General features: G+C 46.8%; 1 protein-coding gene across 2 annotated transcripts in view; it reads right to left on the bottom strand.

Annotated features, from left to right (window-relative positions):
- The window catches only part of MISO1 (mitochondrial inner membrane subdomain organizer 1), a 177,577-nt gene that overhangs the window by 100,051 nt on the left and 55,630 nt on the right, over positions 1 to 21,896 (bottom strand). For both annotated transcript variants that reach the window (XM_085634797.1, XM_085634796.1), the window contains exon 3: positions 8,610 to 8,763. In XM_085634797.1, coding sequence (XP_085490923.1) covers positions 8,610 to 8,763 — 154 coding nt within the window. The remainder of the gene's footprint in view (positions 1 to 8,609; positions 8,764 to 21,896) is intronic.

Raw genomic sequence — 21,896 nt, 5'->3', positions numbered from 1 at the left:
CACTTGTGTCCAGCCGCCATTATCAACGCCTTCACATTGCATCAGCGTATGCATTATGCCTTACTCCCATTCTTCTTCAATTCTCTCCACACCTGTCCTCTATAATTCTCACTTTCATACATTCACCTGTCCGCGTCCAGCTTTTAAGACAGCTCACATTCATCCCTACTTGCACTTTCATATCTGATTCTGTTTCACCTCATATGCTTCCATGCCCTTTTCAGCAGTAGGCCTGCTGCTTTCACCTACTCTACAACCTTATCTGCTCCTCGATGAACCAATGGTCTGCCCAACACACTTTCACTTCTGAAATAAGCACACTTTTCTTGGAGTGTTCCAGGTGGTGCAGGATTGTGCATGATACCATAAATGGCGAAACATTCATACCATTCTACTGTGGCCCAACTCCACTGAATGTACTAAGGAGGTTCACTTATGCTGGTTATATTTAAATATTTAACTGTGCAAAATAATGATTACAAGTTCAAATAACAAAAAGGGCAGGTGGTTTACCAGAGCTTGAAGAAATCCAGAAATGAACTATGAAAGTATCTCAAAATAGTCGGTTCCCTTATATAAACAAAAGACTGTGAAAGGGAAAGTAAGAAAAAGCATGGAGTGAGCTAGAGGAAGTTTGTGGGTGCTAGGATTCTACAAACTGTCGTACATGGCAGCTAATGCAACAAGCACTGTTGTTAGGTACCTGTCCTATAACCAAAACAGATTATCCTAACACTACTCAAAAAAGGGGACAGGTTGGACTCTCCTCTCTACCACCCCATCTCCTTGATAGAGTCTTTTTTTTTAAATCATTAGAAGGATTCTTATGTTGAAAAAGCAAATGTAGAGGGATGACAACAACTTACTGTCAGGAATACGCATTGCCACACCATAACACATAGGTAATTCCCGCGCTACCGCGTTCTTCGCTCTGGAGACTACAAGTCCCATGAGCCTTTGTACTTCCGGCATGCGCGCGCAGACGCGGAAGGCTTCATAGAGCACTTCCGCGCTGGCGTCTTTGCCGATTATCCTGGAAGCCGTGAGGAAGCAGCGTGTCTTGGTTGCGGTCCTCATTTCGTTTGAGAAGTCCGTTACGTCTGGAGACGGAGCGGCGCAAAGAATCTTGTCCCGACTTGCCCCGTGAGCGAGTGGAGGTGTACGTTACATAGAGAAATCCTGTTGGGTGTAACGTGTGGCGGTTGCGGTAAGGGTGCTGTGCACCACTTTGTATACTACCTCCTCTACAGCCTGACGTATCCCCGATAAAGACTGCCTGAGTAAAGAGGGGAGGTGAACTTTGCCTCCTGGACTCCAAAGTGTTATTTTATACCAGGTGTTCCTCCTCGTTGGAGAGCCACACGTCTGTAGGCTCATGCGAGTGGTAGGAATACCGGTGCCAGAGAACCTTCAGTTTATAAACTAAGGCATTACTGCCCTATTTGGGAATGCGGTAATACCGTGTGGAGCTGAACACGGAACATTTGTTTTTTTGCCGTTTTTTCTCACTTATGTGAGTGGATTTGCGTTGGTTCCTTTATTTTTGGTTTCACTTGTAGAACTTGGGTTGCACACAGACTTTTCATATCTGAGGATTGTGGTTGAATTCCGCGCATTCATACGCCCTCTGAGAGGTGGACTGCAATGCCATTTTAGGTACGTGTGGAGAAGAAGCGGAATGCCTGCCTAGTGAGAATTACATGAGAGTAGGATTGGTGTGTTTAATATTTGTCATTTGTTTTATAGTGGAGCATTTCTTTTCTTGATCCAAACTGCTTTGTCCCAAGGACTCTCGAGTGTGAGGGTGAACAGGCCACAGGTCACCAGTGATTGTGCCTCATTATTTTCTTTACAGGTAGCTAAGAGTTAGTAGCATAGCCTTCCCTACAGCTTAGGCGGGTGGGAGGAGGCAGAGTGTTGTTAACGTGCTGTCCTTGTCTCATTTCAGATCTCCTTCCCTGCTGTCCCCACCCTTTCCTTCCCTCGCTCGATCACTTCAATGTTCTGCGCTATAATAGCCATCAGACTTGGAGCTATCGAGAGGTGGACCATAACGAGCATCGGTCCGATCCTGAGGAGCTGAGGAACCCGACACTTACTTGTGAATATTCAATATAGTTCCATGAAAGGCAAAGCAGGGGTGGTCTAAATCAAAATATGTTCCTTGAGAAATATGTAGCTATATAAATAGGAACATTCCAACTGGCATTTAACATTATATCTACCGCAATTGGTCATGTGAGTAGTAACAAATTGTAGTCTATTCTGACCTATTTGGGAGTTAAAGAGGAGAGCTTCTAACAATTAAAAGAGCTCTCAACAAGTAGAATTAATTGTGTCTGTGAAATGTAGGTTAAACAAAGACTACATCAAATATTTTAATCAATTTAGGCGTATAAGACATGAATGTGTCTTGGACCTAGTCTTGTTCTCCTTCAGTGGCCTTGATGAGAGCATTCAGCCAGAGAATGACTAATTCCCCATGAGTGAGAACACAATGTATTCCCCTCTTTACTTAGATGACACAGTGCTCTTTTTTTTTAGGTTCTTCAGAATAATAATATAGGGGCGTTTCTGAAATTGAATATCCTCTTTTGATTGAATATTTGTATGTTGTGTCTAAAGATTTCCATTCTGTTCACTAATAGATATCTGCTGCCCTACAACCATTGTCAGAGGGGCCAGGATATCAGATCCAACCAGGGGACTAAGTGCAAGTCTAATTTGGAGCCGAGGTAAAGGGACCCAGCCCAGGTGTTGCTGGCCACTATAACAGCGGTGAAGGTGGAAGGCCGGAAGAAACGTGTACCTCTACCACTGTCGGATAATTCTTGGGTGAAAGACGGGGTCACAAATCAGGACGGAGAGCTGATTCCTCGCTTTGTTCCTTTTTTTGATGCCTAGCTAAGAGAGGCACAGACCGATAACAAGAGCAAGGAGGTTTTGCCTGAGGGGATCTCCTCTGAAACAAGGGTTGCTTCAGATACTCCAGTTTATGTGCATCAGGCCTCTGAGTCCTGGTTCCCAAGTGAATGCCAGTCTGCACCTTTGTTGCTGATAAAGAGGTGCCTGGGCACACAAGGTACAATCTGCGGCTCCGACGAAAGAGCAGTGCGCCAGCAGGGCAACACAGGAGTTAGGGAAGGACTAGAGTTTAGGGTACAGGTGCTGTGTCTTTGGTGCCTGGTAGATTAGAGTGAAAAATGGCCTGATGCCCTGCCCTTAGCATTGCTCTCCATTAGATCGATACCCCATACTCGATCTGGCCTTACACCTTATGAGGTTGTTTTTGGCAGACCCATGAATATTTGGGGGGTCCCAAAGCCACGCCCTATACATGATGTTGCCCAAGTGTTGATGAGTGACTACTTGTCACAGTTGACTGACAGCTTGCTTTCTATTCAACAACAGGTCCAAGAAGCTCTTCCTGACAGGACGCAAGGTGATGGTCATGATCTGCAGCCCGGTGACCAGGTGATGGTGAAGGTGTTCCAGAGGTCAAGCAGCCTGGAACCTCAGTGGCGGGGACCTGAGCAAGTTCTTCTGGTGACCAGAACTGCAGTCTGAGTGTCCAATCGGAAGAACTTCTACCCACTGCAAGAGGATGCCTTCCGCCTTGGTGGAACCTGCTGCGCTGAAAGATCACCGCGATATCCTGGACACCGAGAAAGGCCGAGCTGCGTCACCCGAAGGATCGGAGGAAGTCTTCCCGGACCACACGATTCCAGGTACATCTCGATATCAGCTGCAACCCTGGAGGAAAGACACTTTGTTGCTGAAAAAGACTGTATGAGCCACTGTCCGTGGGTTAGTGAAAGTCTGAGTAGCATAAGGGGGGGCTCTTTTAGTGATACTCGTCTCAACCTCAGTGAAGAAACCAACGGCTGCCCAGGACCTTAGGGCACCATCTGTTTTTCAACGTCGAGATGAATATGCCTACGGAGAAGAATTCAACCGCTGCAAGAGTCTGTGATCGAAAGACAATGTTCATTATTGGACTCACTTCAATTATTGTTCTGATCGCTATAATAACATGGGTTGTAGAGGGAGTAGCTCCTGCTCGAAATCTATTGACTGCTACTACTCCTGTCCCCATTGAACACCACTACTTCACTCTTCCTTATCATGAGAAGAAGCACCGAATGTCCTATCTCAACAATACGTTCATTCAAATGTTGCATCACACCCACAATGCTACGAACACTACCAACTGTTGGGTGTGTGGAATGATGCAAGCCCACCAGAAAAAGGGAGGAACGCCTTTTATTCCTCTGCCGTTTTCACATAATGCCTCCTGCAGAGCCTGGTTCGCACTGTTGTGGGCTTCTCAAATTGCTAATATTCCTGACTTTGGTGTAGGAAGACTTAATGCCCAACTAAACAGAGCCTGTTACCCTGATAAAGAAGGAGATCCACAAGCTAAAGGAACTGTATGGGAAATGGAGGAGTATCGCAGAGGAAATTCCTCCACACACTATGTTTTTCCTAACACTCGAACTGCCAAGGGTAATGGACCTCCTGTTATAGCTGTTACTAGAGCTCGAGCAGACCTTTGTGTGAACAGTATTGGCAGTATTCCTGTGGGGAAATGTGATTGTACTCTGGTGTTAAATATTACTGGAGCTAACAATAGCAGTTTTTTGTCATCACACAACATCTATTTTATTTGTGGAAATAAGGGATATAGCCTTCTACCTATTGGTTGGTCGGGTACATGCTTTGTGTCATTTTTGCTATCACTTGTGTTCTTAGCACCTGCATCCTATCATAAAGACTATAAACTGTTTAATGACATTTCTAAAAACCGATTCAAAAGGACAATGAATCATGATGAGGTGGATCAAACTGATACTGCATTGCAGCAGTATGTTGACTTTAATTTGGGATTGTTCTTCTTTGTTGGTGCGGCCTTAAGCAGCATAAAGATAAGGCACTTGACACTTGTTGTAGAGGCTGTAACCAATCAGACAGCCATGGCACTTGGAAATATCACAGTAGAACTACAAATTGCAAGAATTGTGGCACTCCAAAACAGGATGGTCCTCAACGTAGTTCTGGCCGACCGTGGTGGAGCATGCCGCATCATCGGGAGCAGTTGTTGTGCCTATATCCCTGACCACGCTCCTTCAGTTTTTGAAGCGATTTCTAAGCTGCACAAAATAGCCACTGAAATCCATCAGGATTCAGGGACATGGACTTTGACTGGATGGTTGTGGACTTTGTTCACTACCTGGGGCTGGAAAATGTTAACAGTCCTATGTATTTTTTTTGCAATCCTTTTTACCTGCTGCTTATGTATACAATGTGGCCCGATGCTCTGTTCCCTCTACATTTCTACCTGTACTTCATGTATACCAGCCAAACAAAATGCCAAGAATGTAAATGCCCGACTAGTAACAGACGAAGAAATTAGTGATGATTGACATCCATGATATCTTCCATGCTCCTTCCAAATCATAGAGATGTCTTCAGCTACTGCTAAAAGGGCCGTCTGTGGAAATTGAAAATAATGGCTGTTAGCATGTGCTGAAGCCATCTTGGTTGTGGCATCCATTTTGTTAGCCATGTGATTCTTCTGTCTTCACTGTTGCTTGCCTTTCAATTCTGCTTGAGTCATCAGCTTTAGTTAACTCCTTCTATTCTAAGCTCAAGCAATGTATGAGCTCCGAGAGGCCTGTAGCTGCTAGAATGCACCTGTTTGAGAATGTAACTGTCCATCACGTCTTACTGATGTAAGCAGTTCTGTTCCCCTCCCACTTCGCTGACTAAATGATATCCATCTGCCCATGTTTGTCGATAACTATTTCTGTGAAGAACTGTACCTTCTATTTGAGTCTCCATGCTTACTCTGCGACAAACTCAGTATAAAAGAACCACGGTCTGTGTATTCAAGTCACTACCTCCTGGAACACTTGAGGGTGGTGTATGGACGCGGTCTCACTCATGAGTGAATAAACTTGTTATTTTGAATTCCAGCTTCAGTGCCAATCTCTTCTTTGTTGGTTTAAGGACCCGTGCACAGATAAGGGTGAACCCCTGCACCGGTGGGCCCCTAAAAAGGCTCACTTCCACAGGAGATCCTCCCACAAGAAGGGACCTGGACGTTAGAATAAGTAAAAGCTAATTACTGCAATCGAATGACCTTCTATTGTATTCCAATATGACAATAATATGGTTCTCACTCAGAGGCAGAAAAAACAAATATTGGCAAAGTCAATAGGTCGGGCATAGGCCGCCAGCCTTATTGCAATTATTTGTTTTGTCATGTTTTTTGCAAACCTTTATTGTTCAGGAAGCTACCGGGCCCTCATTAAATCTTAAAAGAATAAATAACAAAAGTTAAAGACAAAGTGCTTTTCTGGTCTCAAAAATGTACACATTACCATGGTACACCAGGCACTGAAGGGAGTGTGTGGTTGTGCGCCTTGTGAAAGGGCAGCTTGTTGTGACTCACAGTGAAGTGAACCAATGGGTGAAGTGGGTTAATAATGTCCCTTGATGCATGCTGGACTGAATGAAAGAAAAATGTGAATGATACAATCACACACTAATAAGTTTGGTTGAAAACCCCTATAAGTAACTATGTTATACATACTTTCAGTGTCCTAGCTAACACACACCTTAAAAGAGAGCAACTGGTTTAGCATTGGTTGTTAGCCCCTCCATTGAGAAAGAAAGGAAGGAAAAAAGGGAGGGGGGCAAAAATGGATAATGAAAGGAAAGCAAACAGGAAGAAAGAATGGAAGAAGGAAATTAAAGAAAATATTGCAGAAAAGAACAAAGGAAAAAAGAAATATAGAGAGAAAGCAAAAGAAAGAATAAATGAAAAAAACAAAGAGGGCAAAGTAAAAAGAAGGAATTAAAAAGGAAAAAAGGCGTAAGAAAGAAAAAAGGAATGAAAAAGGCAAAAAGAAAGATGGAAGGAAAAAGCAAAGTAGGCAAAAAGAAAGAATGGAAAGAAAGAAGGAAAGAAAAGGATAGGAAATTACGCAAACAAAGAAAAAAAGGAACGAATAAGGGAAGGAGGCAAAAAAGAAGGAAAGAAAGCAAAAGGAAAGAAAGAAGGTAAAAAAATAAAAAATAAAGAAATAAAGGTACAAAAAGTAAAAGAAAAAGGAAAGAAATCAAGAAAGAAAGAAAAAAGGAAAGTAAACAAAAAAGGAAAGGGTGAAAAAAGGCAAAAGAGAAAGAAAGAACAACAAGCATTGGCATAGCCAATAGGTCTCGCCTTTGGGACCTTATAAGTGTTTAACAATGCAACAGTTACATAACTAAATACTTATAAGGTCCCAAAAGCGAGACCTATTGGCTATGCCAAGCGGCCGTGAAAATGGAAGTGATCGCGATCACGATCAAACATCAAAGCGGCCGCGAAAGTAAAAGTAATCGCGGTAAAGCGCGGCACCCGCCCACATGCACTGTAGCTCTAGGCTGGCCTGGTAGCACTTTTTGGAGCCCTCTCAATAAGTCTCGCCAGACCAGCGCATGCGCTGGGTCAGGCGAGACCTAAAAAAGGAGGAATGAACAAAGAAGGAAAGGAGGAAGAAAAGAAGGAAAGAAGAAAGAAAATGAAAGAAGAAAGTAAAGGCAAAGAAAATGAAGGAATTGAAAAGAGAAAGGCAAAAAAGAAACAATGAACAAAAGAAGAAAAGAAGGAAAAAAGAAGGTAAGAAAGAAAAAAGGAGGGAAAGAAGAGAAAAAAAAGATAAGAAAGAGGGTTCACATTACAAAATATTGGATAGTAAAACCCAAATTACACAACATCTATTTTTAAATAAAATTGTTACAAGCATGCTGAAAATTAAACACCATAAAGTTTGTTTATCTTCCTTGGCAAAGTTTCTCAAACAATCATTGGTGGAACCAAGTCCAGGAGTACAATATGGTATGCAATGAAATAGCAGCAGTCTAATTCAAAAGGAATTTGCAACAGCACTGGAAGGAGATAGGATCTGAAAAAGCTGGAATGTGCCTTTGCTCACTGAAAATGTGCCCTACTATTGCATCAGGCAGTACTGGAACTAAAGAGAACGCCTTGTGTGCGGATGTACACTTGTGAAAGAGAGAAATGCAGTCACTCAAGGTGACATTAACCAGAGGCTTAAGAAGGCTGACCCACTGCACCATGCTGTAGAGGGCGGAGGCAAAATGGAAATTACATAATGACAGACCAATGGGTGAAAAGAGGTGGCTGAAAGTCCATTTAAGTAAGTATATTATACATATTATTTTAGTAACATCAAAAGGTCTTGGCTAACAACAGACCTAAAAAGTCTAAGACTGCAAAAGGTGCAGGACATTGAGTGAGAATGAAGAGGCTCCCACTCTCAGTTCCCTGAGCTTAGCTTCTAAGATATAAGATTAAGATTGTAAGATTTAGTATTGTCTAATAGTAGGATGTCCACGTATAATGATGAAGGCAATTTATACAGGGGATACTTTGTCCATTTCATACACTTAACAAGTTTTCCCACATTTTTATTTCATGTTCCCCTCTCGGTTTTGATATATTTGTAAAACGTCTGCATCTGTACTGTGAAATTAATCATGCCGGTAGTAGGCATCATATAAATAATCAAATAAACCTAACTGTATTTGTACTTACTTACATCTCTTTTGCCAAGAAGAAATAAAAGGAACGGTAATAGGAACATGTTCAACTTCTAATCCTCTTTCAGTTATCTGGAGTACTCGCCCTCGCAGTTTAACATTCTTTTCTATAAATTCAACTGGAATGTCTATAGCCTTTGTGAATTTGGATGTCTAAAAAAGAAAAAAACAGCACATATGTTAGAGATAATGGACACTGTGAGATAAATAGTAAGTCAACAAATTTGTATGGTGCAAATAAGTATTAATTGCTAGTTGTTAAAATGTAGTCAGTTGATTACCAAACCTTATATTTTTCTTGTTCACTGCTCTTTATACTGAAGATATTTTTTTTAAATGTCAACAAGAGGCACACAAGCATTGATTAAAAAACTAGCTAAGGGGGTTGTTGACAAGTGGTCCGATATGGCAGACACGCTGTAGAACAGTTCCCGTAGCCCAATCCATACCCATCAAAATCCTGCCGGCACCTCCTCATTTAAAGAGTTCTGTGCTTCAGTACGGGGCCCCTTCAGGCGTGCAGAGTCGCCCAGAATCATTTTAATTAATGTATGCCCAAGGGCACCGTCAGGAAGATTGAAGTGCATCCATCGCGACGTGCGGCCTACAGCGCCCGAGCAAGCACCGGACTGCCGCATTGACAAATCTGAGGTGAGCGTTCTCGCCCGGGGCCCTGGAGGTCTCGCACAAGAAATTCCATACCTTGATGCTGCAAGGCCAGGGATGCACTCGGAGTAAAGGGAACGAACAGCGTACAAAACACTCCGCTGCCATTGGGGGGTGTTGCAGCAGAGTAGCGGCTCGGAGGCGATTCAGGGGACACACAAATGTGGCGGCAGCAATCTGGGATCTACAGTGAACAGAATCCTCATTTAAACACACAGTACCTAGTGATTGATGCCCGCGGGGTGCCGGGTGGACTGAGTGGCCCCAGTCGTGCCGTGCGGCCTACAGCACGCGACAAGGAATCCGACTACCGGGGCACCTTCTCCTGGCGTGCCTATTATCTAATCGCACAGCGTGCACGGTGCTGAGGAGCAGCACTGGGGACCGAGACGCTCAAGGTATCAAGGGGGAGTGCCCCATTCAACACATGGCTGGTTGGCGGTGACGGAGCTGATGCTTGGAACACAGGCTCAGTGGCATATCCTTGCAAAAGCAGGGGCTCCGATATGAGATGAAAGGATCATAGCCAGTGCAGGATATGCCCCAGCGATAGAGGGACCCTAAGTAATATACACCAGACATAGCAGTAACGAACACACCATTACACAGATAACCACAGGAGGGCTTCAAAATTGGAAAGGTGTGACGCAGAAGGCTAGTTTTTAACACCATAACCTGCTGGGGCGAGAACGTACTAAACGACATATAAAGGTGTTTTGGGGATATCACATACTCCAACCTGCACGGGCCAGGGGCAAAGATGCAGCGCCTGTTAGAGGGGGGGTACGGCCAGACTAGGTTCTGGTGAAGCTTGTGGTGGGAGAGGTCCCCCCCAAGCACCTATAGTGGAAATGCTGAACTCCTAACTCTCCTCCACGATGACAGGAGATGCTGGACAGCTTCCCACATACCCACCAACCACCAGGGCGGCAAAAGGAGATCCTCCTATTCAGGACAATTCCCTAGATACATAACACGCCATCCCAGAATTGGCAGCAGTCATGTCCGAAGACAAATCTACCGGCTCAGTGTCTAAGCAATGCTTGATGTATAAGTTCACCGGTAAGGGCACGCAGGTGACCACTGCTAAGTGCAGCCAGAATAGTATCTCGGACAACGCCGCGCTGCTCGCTGCAATTACTCAATCAAGGGATATGCTGGATGCTAAAATCGGTGCGGTGGTGTCTGATGTTATGCTCCTGCGCCATGATCTAAGCAAACGCAGTGGAACACCTTACTCAGTCTGAATCTAGGGTCTCTGAGGTTCAAGATGCGGTCAATACACTCCAAGGAAAGGTTAACGTTCTCGGAAAAACGTACACTAGGACTCACATCTCATGTAGAAGATGCTGAAGGCAGAGCACATAGAAATAATCTCTTCTATGTAGGCTTCCCTGAGGGCTGCAAAGGCATGGACACAGGTGCATTCCTCGTCCAATGGCTCAAATCATAGACTCCCGCAAGACCCTGTCAACCTGCTTCATAAGTGAGCGGCCCATAGAGGTCTGGCTGCTAAGCCTCCCCGGGCGCCAGGGCACAGCCGGTCATCGATCACATACTCAATTATCACAGCGCTTTGGATTCTCGCCGATGCCGCCGACGAAGAGACGCTGCTCCGGACCACTGCCTCATTCAGGTATCGTTTCCTGGGAAACGTTCTCGAGGGCCATTGGAACGACCGTCTGCTGCCCGACTCGCGCCAGTGGTGCCCCAGCATAAGCCTTTTCAGTTCTACAGCCACTGCACACCGGTGTGTGTACGGTGGGCTGGGTTCCTCACTGCTTACTTTATTATTTGCGCAGGAGCACTGGTTTTATGATTTTTGTTCTCTTCCTAACTGGCCGGACTAGTAACACTGTGCAGGCGTTTTGCAAGCCTGTAATACTTTGGGGAAGTCCTATTCCCTGTTCCTAGCCACGGCACACAGGAGCGTGTGGGGTGGCTACGCAGAAGGCCTACTTTATTATTTGCGCAGGAGTGCTGGTTTTGTTTTACTCATTTTGGTTCACACCCGCTGAAGTACATCCCGTACGCCTATTTGGGGTCTACAAATCGCACTGGAACAGGGGTGCTGGTGTCACGTTCCACGGATATCGCCACGCAACCCCCCACAAGGTAATCCCGTGGTCAGTGGGTTGGTACTACACAGAGTGGTGGAGAGGTGGGGAATGCATTAAGATAACAGTCTTCCCTTATTCCCCACACAGACCGGTGTCGAGGAAGCCTTCCGAGACGTAGTGGGACCCCCCCTGACTTGTTCCTAGTCTGGCTTCCACCCCAGGTACCCCCTCTATCCTAGTCAGTATTCGTACCCTACTAAGGTGAGGTGGGGGACGTGGGTGGTAGTTCTTGTCGCCTCTGCAGGATCGCCTCTCAAGTGGAAGGTAAGACTTGGGGGGCTCTGACAGAATCCAAAGCCCACGTAGTTTCTCCTGCCCGGGCGACATGGGTGACCCCGAGATCACACTTCAGGACATCGCAGCCATCCTGGCCACCATGCAGGCGGAAAACCACAGTCTACGCCAAGACATCACTGCGTTACAGACACAAGTTGCGGATAGCGGAACAGGACCTTGGGGACAGTACCCTACGGCTCGGGTGCTGCGAGAAGGCCTATTGAGACCCGCCATGTTTCAACCCGATAGTTCTGCCGCTACTCCCGCTCAAGACACCTCCATCCAGGTGATAGCCCCGCACACAGTACAGCTGGCTCCTCCCGAGCGCTTTTATGGTGATAGCACGAAGTACAGTGTCTTCATTCACCAGTGTCATCTGCACTTTATGGCGTGAGCCACAGCCTTCCCGGACGACGCTTCGAAAATCGCTTTTATCCTCTCCTATATGGGAGGCGATGCCTCCCTATGGTCCATACCCTTGGTGGAGAATGACGACCCAGTCTTGTACAGCCTTCCAGCTTTCAAAAACACCATGCGAAGTATGTTCGCCCGCCATACCTTTGTGCAGGCCGCAGATAACGAACTGCTCGGATTAAAGCAAGGAAACACGGACTTGCTGCATTACATCACCACCTTCAGTAGACTGGTGATCGAAGCCCGCTGGCCTGAGTCCAATAAAGTATCGGTGTTTTACAGGGGTTTGCGGGACGAGATGAAGGACCTCCTTTCCCAGATACCAGATCCACCAGAAGACATCGGCCCTTTTATTGATTTGGTGGTGAAGTTAAACTTCAGGCTACAGGAACGGAAGACTGACCGACACAGAGGCGGAGATCCCCGATTCTTACCACAGAAAGAGAAAACCACAGACGACTCAGTATCAAACCCTGACCCACCAGAGCCGATGCAGATCGGAAGCATTCGGGGACCCCTTACCAAGGAAGAACGGGAGAGGAGGAGGCGACAGAACCAGTGCTTGTATTGTGGCAAAAGCGGACACTTCGTGAGGGAATGCCCGGTGAAGCCGTCAAAACCGAGGGGGAAGAAACCCTCTGCTCTTCCTGTTTCCAAGGGTGACTGGTCGGGAAACGAGGAAACCCAGTAAACGGTGGGGGTCCGGCTACTGGGTTCATCATCCATCAGGATACCAACCCCTGGTAATGGCGTCGGTTGCCATCATCTTGGAGTAGAAGTAGCCTTACGGACACGGTCGGGCCTGGTGTGGCAGGTAACAGCCCTTATCGATTCAGGAGCCACTGGCAATTTCATTGACACCCAGTATATGGCGAGCCTGGGTATGGCCACTGTATCAAAGAAAACACCGGAAACAGTAAAAGCAGTGGATGGGACGGATCTTACCTCAGGCCTCATCCGTTTCCAAACCGAACTCCTCGAGATGTCATTCAGGAACAACCACACGGAAACCATTACCTTTGATGTCATTGACGCACCACAATTCCGTTTGATTCTGGGACTTCCATGGTTGGTGGAACATAATCCACGGATTGACTGGGCGTCCAGGGTGGTGCGATTGGATTCGGATCATTGTACGTCTCTCTGTTACCCCCAGTCATATTCCCCCGGATCAACAGGAGTACAAGCCCACGAGTTACCCCTTACCAAAACCATCATGACCTTACAAGGGAAAGTACCTGATGCGTACCTAGACCTGGCAACAGTGTTCGATAAAAAAGGGGCAAACACCTTAACCCCGCATCGAAGCTTCGATTGCAGAATAGACTTGATCCCTGGTTCCAAGCTGCCCTGTAGTCGTATTTACTCACTCACCGAAAAGGAAAACGAACATCTCTGTATGTATCTTGACGAATACCTACGCAATGGGTTCATTCGCCACTCTAGATCGCCGGTGTCGTCTCCTCTCTTTTTCGTGGCAAAGAAGGAAGGAGACTTAAGAACGTGCATCGACTTCAGAGCGATGAATGCCATCACGGTCAAAAATAGGTACCCGTTGCCTCTGATCACGAACCTGCTGGACCAGGTGAAAGACGCCAACATATACACCAAGCTGGACCTCCGGGGGGCCTACCATCTTGTCAGGGTCCGAAAGGGTGATGAGTGGAAGACCGCGTTCCGGACCAGGTACGGTCTCTACGAATACCAGGTCATGCATTTCGGACTCTGCAACGCCCCGGCGGCCTTCCAGTATTTTATCGATGAAGTACTGTGGGAATTCATCGACCTGTTTTGCATCGTTTACATTGATGACATTTTGATTTTCTCTAAAACCCAAGAAGAACACATCCAACATGTGCGCACCGTTTTGCAACGATTACAACACCATGGGTTATATGTCAAGTTGGAAAAGAGCGTCTTTCACACCACCGCAGTTGAATTTCTGGGACACATCATCACTCCTGAGGGGGTTACCATGGATACCAAGAAAGTCGCAGCTATACTGCAATGGCCATCCCCTACTTCTGTGAAACAAGTACAACGGTTCCTGGGGTTTGCTAATTCCTACCGTCGTTTTATCATTGGTTTCTCTAAGATCGTCACCCCAATCACCCGCCTACTGCGCAAAGGGGTCCGCTTTGAATGGGACCACAAAGCCGAACGAGCCTTCCGAACCCTGAATACACGGTTCACTACGGCCCCTGTCTTGCTGCATCCGAACCCAGAATGACCTTTTATCGTGGAGGCCAATGCATCCCAAGACGCCCTGGGAGGGGTGTTATCCCAAAGAGACACCAACACGGGCCTGTTGCACCCAGTGGCGTTCTACTCCAGGAGACTACAGCCAGCAGAGCGTAATTACACGATCTCTGACCGCGAGCTACGAGCCATAAAAGCCGCCTTCGAGGAATGGCGCCAGTACCTCAAGGATGCTAAACATCCGATAACCATATATACAGACAATAGGAACCTCCAGTTCCTTCGTTCTGCACGGGCTCTAACCTCTCGGCAGCTGCGTTGGACCTTATTCTTCAACGAATATGAGTTTCTCATCACATATCGACCCGGCAAGGACAAGGCCGACGCCCTGTCACGTCTCGAGGAGACCGAAGACAACGCACCCAGGGTTGAACCGGCTCCGATCATCCCGAATCGTTGTTTCCAGGGGCTCATCCTGTCTTCTGGCTTTTTGACTCAGCTTCACGATGACTTACAACAGAAAGACGCCTCATCGTGGATAGCGGAGCATAAAGGACTTACCGCCATGGAAGGGTTCATATACCAGGGAGACCGTTACTTCCTGCCTCTACCGAACCACCAACAACGAGCCCTGTACATGTGCCATGATCACCCGCTGTCCAACCACCCTGGCCGTCAGCAGACTATGAACCTGCTGCTGAGACACTTCTGGTGGCCTACCATGGACGCTGACGTACACGCCTATATAGCACGGTGCGCCATCTGCGCTCAGGGTAAAAGTTCATCTCAACCCTCGGTGGGATTGTTGCATCCCATCCTTTTGCCTCCATACCCTTGGCATACCATCTCCATGGACTTTGTGGTGGAACTACCCAGAACGAAGGCGGGATACACCACCATCCTCACCATAGTGGATCATCTCTCCAAGATGGCCCATTTCGTTCCTCTGGCTAAACTACCCTCGGCAGCTGACTTGGCAGGAATCGTCATGCGCAACGTGGTACGCTTGCATGGTATCCCGTCGGTTGTGATCACGGACAGGGGCTCCCAGTTCGTGTCCAAGTTTTGGAATGAAGTATGTCGCATTCTGCGCATGGAAGTACGCTTATCCACGGCATATCACCCTCAGACCGATGGACAGGCGGAGAGGACGAATCAGACCATGGAGCAGTATCTCCAATGTCTATTACTGTCCGTGGAGAATGAGTTCTTTGGCTGGTGGAATACGCCTACAATAACAGCAGACATTCCGCTATAGGCATGTCCCCGTTCTTTTGCCTCCAAGGACGTCATCCCCGGACGGTCCCTTGGGAGGTGCCTCTAACCAGTCCCTTACCCACTGTACAGGCTTACCATGGCTTCCTTCGCGATTTATGGCAACAGGCCCGGTTTGAGTTGGACAAAGCTAAGGAATCCTACAAACTGTCCGCGGACAGGCACAGACAGGCTGAGCCACAGTACAGGGTGGGTGACAGGGTGTGGGTATCGATACGGCACATCAATGCTCACGGTTCCAAGAAACTGCTGCCCCGGTACGTGGGTCCCTACGTCATTGCTAGAGTGATATACCGTGTTTCCATGAAACTGTCTCTGCCACCCCACATGAAATGCCACCCGGTTTTTCACGTTTCCCTCCTGCATGCCACACACCCTGATTGTGTGGCCTCCGCTCCTCCTCCTCCAGTTCTTCGTGGGGACCACATTGAGTACGAGGTCCGGGCCATTCTTGACTCCCGGAGGACCCGGGGCCAGCTCTACTATCTGGTGGACTGGAGAGGGTATGGTCCGGAGGAGAGATCTTGGGAGCCGTTGTCACATGTCCGCAACGCTTCTCGGCTGGTTCGGGCCTTCCACATGGGTCATCCTGGCTGTCCTCGTCCCGCCACCCCGGTATGACCTGCCGGCTGCCGGGTGGGGGTTCTGTTTGGTGGTGGGTGCTATCATGATCCCGAGTACTGTACCGCTACCCGAGGGATTTCGGGTTAGCGGTCTAGACTCCAAGAGGCGGAAGCGGAAGTCGTACTGACTCACTTCCGGGCGGACGCGCTTAACAGCCGGGAACTCCGGCTGCTCCAGCGCTTTGGATTCTCGCCGATGCCGCCGACGAAGAGACACTGCTCCGGACCACTGCCTCATTCAGGTATCGTTTCCTGCGAAGCGTTCTCGAGGGCCATTGGGACGACCGTCTGCTGCCCGCCTCGCGCCAGTGGTGCCCCAGCATAAGCCTTATTCAGTTCTCCAGCCACTGCACACCGGTGTGTGTACGGTGGGCTGGGTTCCTCACTGCTTACTTTATTATTTGCGCAGGAGCGCTGGTTTTATGATTTTTGTTCTCTTCCTAACTGGCCAGACTAGTAACACTGTGCAGGCGTTTTGCAAGCCTGTAATACTTTGGGGGAAGTCCTATTCCCTGTTCCTAGCCACGGCACACAAGAGCGTGTGGGGTGGCTACGCAGAAGGCCTACTTTATTATTTGCGCAGGAGCGCTGGTTTTGTTGGCAGGGTATGCTCAGACGTGAGTCCCTTGCTCACTTTGCCACTGGATTCAAGCAAGCCTGGCTGAAGACGGCTGAAATGCCAGAAACCGGTCCTAGGAAGCTTGTTTCCGGTCCAGGGAAGGCATGGCTAGGCAGTTCGGGCTGGACTGTTCCCATGAGGCACAGGGTGAGACTGATTTGCATATGGCCATGTCTGAACTGGGGTGGCAGAGTGGGCTAAAGAACGGTGATGGATCAAACCCAGATCTGTTGACTGGGTGTGAGTGTTTGATTGGTTCTGATGCTCCGTCCATCACCACCCCCTTTTTTACCCAGAGGTCTATCGGACCACTCCTCAGGGAGACTACAAGTATTAACTTTCGTTGACGCCTCGCACCACGGCTCAGGCAGAATCCACATTACAAAACAAGTACACATAAAGCTGTACTCGACTAGTTCTCATTTAACGAAGATGCGTCTTTTTCCAGCACAGTTTTGTGGGAAGCAATGACATCGACTGTATGAGGCTTTGATATACGCTACTGCACTGCAGATCGGCATTGGTAAAAACAGACGCTGCTGCATCTGGAAGCCCAATTAGTAGACATAGAGCGACGGAGCAGAGAAGGAGATGGGGCCAGCGCTCGTAGGCAACTGGGCTTAATGCAACAACGATACCATCAGGTACTACTAGAGGAAGCCAAAAGTGCCTGCCATGCCACACAAAGCAGGATATATCAATGGGGGGGACAAATCCGGGAAACTCCTCCATTGAATATGTCAATATACCATGAAACCAGTTCACATACCAGCAATTCAATCACAAGGCGGCTCGATTCTCACAGAGCCAGTCAACGTGGCTCACTGTTTCACTGAATTCTACAAATCCCTCTATACTAAATATGAAGTCCTAACTGAATACCAGATGAAGGATTTCTTCCAAGACATACCACCCAGGGTGCTTTCTGACACAGCACGAGCGTCCCTGGAAGTCTCAATCACCCTCAAAGAACTGATGGCGGCCATTTCGGCTATGCCGTCCGGGAAAGCACCGGAGCCTAATGGGTTTCGTTATAAGTTCTTTAAGGTGTTTATGTCTATATTAGGTGCTCGATACCTAGCTACCCTCAACCAAGCTCTAAAAGATAAATGCCTGCCACCCGATTGGAGACACGCAGAAATTGTAGTCTATCGGAAGCCAGGCCGCCCACCTGGACTCTGCTCATCGTATAGACCCATCTCACTCTTAAATTTAAAAGCCAAATTATTGGCAAAAGTGCTGGCGAATAGGTTGATACCCCACTTGGCCGACTTGATTCACACAGACAAAGCCGTCTTTATGCCGCAAAGAACGATGCACCACAATATGCATTTGGAAGTACAATTGTTAGACTTAGAGCGACGGGGCCGAGAAGAAGTTGGGGTCAGCGCTCGTAGGCAACTGGGCTTAATGCAACAAAGATACCATCAGGTATTACTAGACGAAGACAAAAGTGCCAGGTATGCCACACAAAGCAGGATATATATTAATGAGGGGACAAATCCGGGAAACTCCTCCATAGATTATATCAATATACCATTAAACCGGTTCACATACCGGCAATTCAATCACGAGGCGACTCGATTCTCACAGAGCCAGTCAACGTGGCTCGCTCTTTCACCGAATTCTACAAATCCCTCTACACCAAATATGAAGTCCTAACAGAATCCCAGATCAATGATTTCTTCTGAGATATACCACCCAGTGCGCTTTCTGATGCAGCACGATCGTCCTTGGAAGTCCCGATCACCCTCATAGAACTGACCACGGCCATTTCGGCTATGCTGTCCGTGAAAGCCCCAGTGCCCAATGGGTTTCTTTGTAAGTTCTTTAAGGCTTTTATGTCTACATTAGGTGCTCGATACCTAGCTACCCTCAACCAAGCTCCAAAAGATACACCCGATTGGAGACATACAGAAATTGTAGTCTATCTGAAGCCAGGCCACCCACCTGAACTCTGCTCATCATATAGACCCATCTCACTCTTAAATTTAGAAGCCAAATTATTGGCAAAAGTGCTGGCGAATAGGTTGATACCCCACCTGGCCGACTTGATTCACCCAGACCAAGCTAGCTTTATGCCGCAAAGGGCGACGCATCACAATATGCATTTGGAAGCACAATTGTTAGACTTAGAGCAACTGGGCAGAGAAGAAGATGGGGTCAGTGCTCGTAGGCAACTGGGCTTAATGCAATCGCTGTGGCGGATCGGTTTGGCCGACCCACCCTCATGCTTCTTGCAGATACTGACAAAGCATTTGATTTCGTTAGCTGGACATATATGTTCATACTTGCAAAACATTTAAATATAGGTCCCAAATTTATCGCCCATTCACGGTTACTTTACACAGCCCTAACAGCTTGGATTCAGGTTGCCACGCACAGTGTCTGACCGATTCCCAATAGGGTGAGGCACCGGACAAGGATGCCCCCTCTCTCCCATCTTACTTGCCCTTGCCATAGAACCATTGGCCACAGGGATAAGGCATGATGCTTTGGTGCGTGGCTTTGAATGGTCACCAGAGATATCAGACTGCATAGCACTTTATGAGGATAATGTCCTTTTCTTCTTCACAGACCCGCATAGATCTGGCTCGAGACTCCTTCAAATTATGCGCATATTTGGTGTGACATCAGGCCTCTGCATGAATACATCGAAATCATCCGTCTCTGCAGTAAAAGGGACCCTGGGGAAAGGACGCTGGTCAGAAGAGCTGACAATTGCGACCAACGGCCTACAATAACTCAGAGTTTACCTATCAGATACACAATCAGTCTCATGGGACAGAAATGTAGGCGCCTTAACAGATTGGGTTGAAACAGAGGTATGCTCCTGGTCTAATATTCTCCTTTCACTCTATGGAAGATCTGCCATCTTTAAGATGCTATCCCTTCCCCATTTGGTATACCAGCTACAAGCCCATCCATACCCAATTCCACAGCCACGGTTCAGACAAATCAATACAATCCTGAGCCAGTTTTTATGTGGAGGCAGCATAGCACGAGTTGCCCTTGGCACTTGTTTCCAATCCACCTTCTGCGGGGGAATTGCCACAGCAGATGTACAATCATATCATGCAGCGGCGCATTTACAGATCCTGAATGAATGGTGGTATGGATATAGAGATGACCCAGCGTATAGATTAGAACAATGGATCATGGGAGACCCCTCTCTTTACACATACTTATACAATAGATCAGATCCCAAAAATCTTCCACCGGTACTAGAGTAGTGATTCTTGTCTGGTGACAGTCTCGCCGCCGGATGGGCTGAAGGAACCGCATCACTGGAGAAACCCCGTTGTGGAGAAACCGCCTACTCCCCCAAGTGGTGGACCTTCGGGGATTTATGCACTGGGACCAACTCGGGAGCTCCACCGTTAGCGATGTCATGAAAGGTCCCGTCCTCAAATCTTTTCAGGAACTATAAGCAGAATTTTCCATGCCCCATACACAATGTTATAAGTATTTACAACTACGTCACACTCTTCACCCATACATTCAAAACTTAAACACTATTCCCGAGTCCAGCCCACTTGAGGGCAATATATTGATGGGAGATCTTAGAGAACACAAAATCTCAAAAATATATCAATCCTTGATCACAAACAACCCCAGTACCTTGGATGCCCTGCGGGCAGCATGAGCAACAGACTTGGTCCCAATCAATGACAATCATTGGACAGAAGCATTAGAATCACCCAGAGGGGCAGCGATTTCCATCTGCTTAAAACTCATACAATTTAAACACCTCCACAGGGTGTATTACACTGGACACAGACTGTGGAAATTAGGGCTGATTACATCCACACAGTGCCTACAGCGCCATCATGACGAAGGTACTTTCCTACATACGATATTGTCCTGTGTAGCTTTAGATCACTTTTGGTGCAGCATGATAAACTGTCTGGCAGAAGTATTGGCATGGGACCTCCCAAGCTCCCCAAATTTGACACTACTACATTGCACTGAGGGAGTAGGGGGAAGCAGATATTAGCGACACCTATTCTTCCTGGGTCTAACGCTAGCCAAGCATGACATAGCAAGACTATGGAAAGCGGATACTCCACCCAGCATTGGTGCATGGAAAAAGGGCATGGACTTCAATATGGGCCTAGAACTCCCTATTTTCAGGGTGCGTAGCTGGCCACAAAAACACAACAAAATATGGCAAAAATGGACAGATTATAGAGGCCTATTGCTGGACTCCCACATCACACAGGGCCAAAGATTGGACGACGCAATTCTGTAATTCGAGAGAGCTAATACAACACAGGTCAGGGTCCCTAATTAAAGGGGTGGGTGGGAGGGAACAGGGTCAAGAATATATGGTCTGGATGCGCAATTCTTTTTACAGTTCAGTTGCTGTTTATATCCGTTTTCTCATATGTAAAGTAGTCATAACTTGGGAGAATTTGGTATCAAAACTAAAAAAAACTGTTATGGAAAACAAAAACTAGCTAAAAAAAAAGTATACCAATTATCTTAAGTAAAACTGATTTGGCTACTAGCAAAAGCCAAAGTACTTGGGTATTCATGTGTTTTTCACAGATGATAAGAGGAAGAACATTCATAATCATCTAAACACAGTATCACAACTGTAAATTACATAAAAAAGGTTGAACTTCAATGATATATTAAAGTACTATGCCATTTTAAAACCAAGAACTCAGTCACAATTGTCATTTGTAGTTTTATTCAATCATTAAAAACAATCATAAAAGCAGAAAAGGCAAACAACCATTCAATATAACAAGGCGTGAATCAATAAATAAAGCAAAAATTAACTATAAAAAGTCGTGAATCAGTAGATAATACATACAAAAAAAGGCAACGGCATTAAAAAGATTATTAAAACAGCAGTTTTTTCCTGTGGCAAAGGGGAGATTTTTTAAAAGAGCTAACATATGAGAGGGGAGCTAAGTTGCTGAAGAAATGCCAGAGTGGGACTGCAAGTAACAAAGCTAAAACTTCTCAAAATAAAAATTAAAAATCGTTTGGTATATAAAGCATAACATTTACAAATAGAAATTGGGAAATCATAATAGATGACTGATCAAACTGCCTCAGGGGGAAACAAAAATAACATTGAAT

Source organism: Triturus cristatus, chromosome 11 (genome assembly GCF_964204655.1).
Source record: "Triturus cristatus chromosome 11, aTriCri1.1, whole genome shotgun sequence".
In the NCBI taxonomy this organism is placed as follows: Eukaryota; Metazoa; Chordata; class Amphibia; order Caudata; family Salamandridae; genus Triturus; species Triturus cristatus.
The sequence above is the reverse complement of the archived record's forward strand: the minus strand, read 5'-3'. Positions and strand labels throughout refer to the sequence as shown.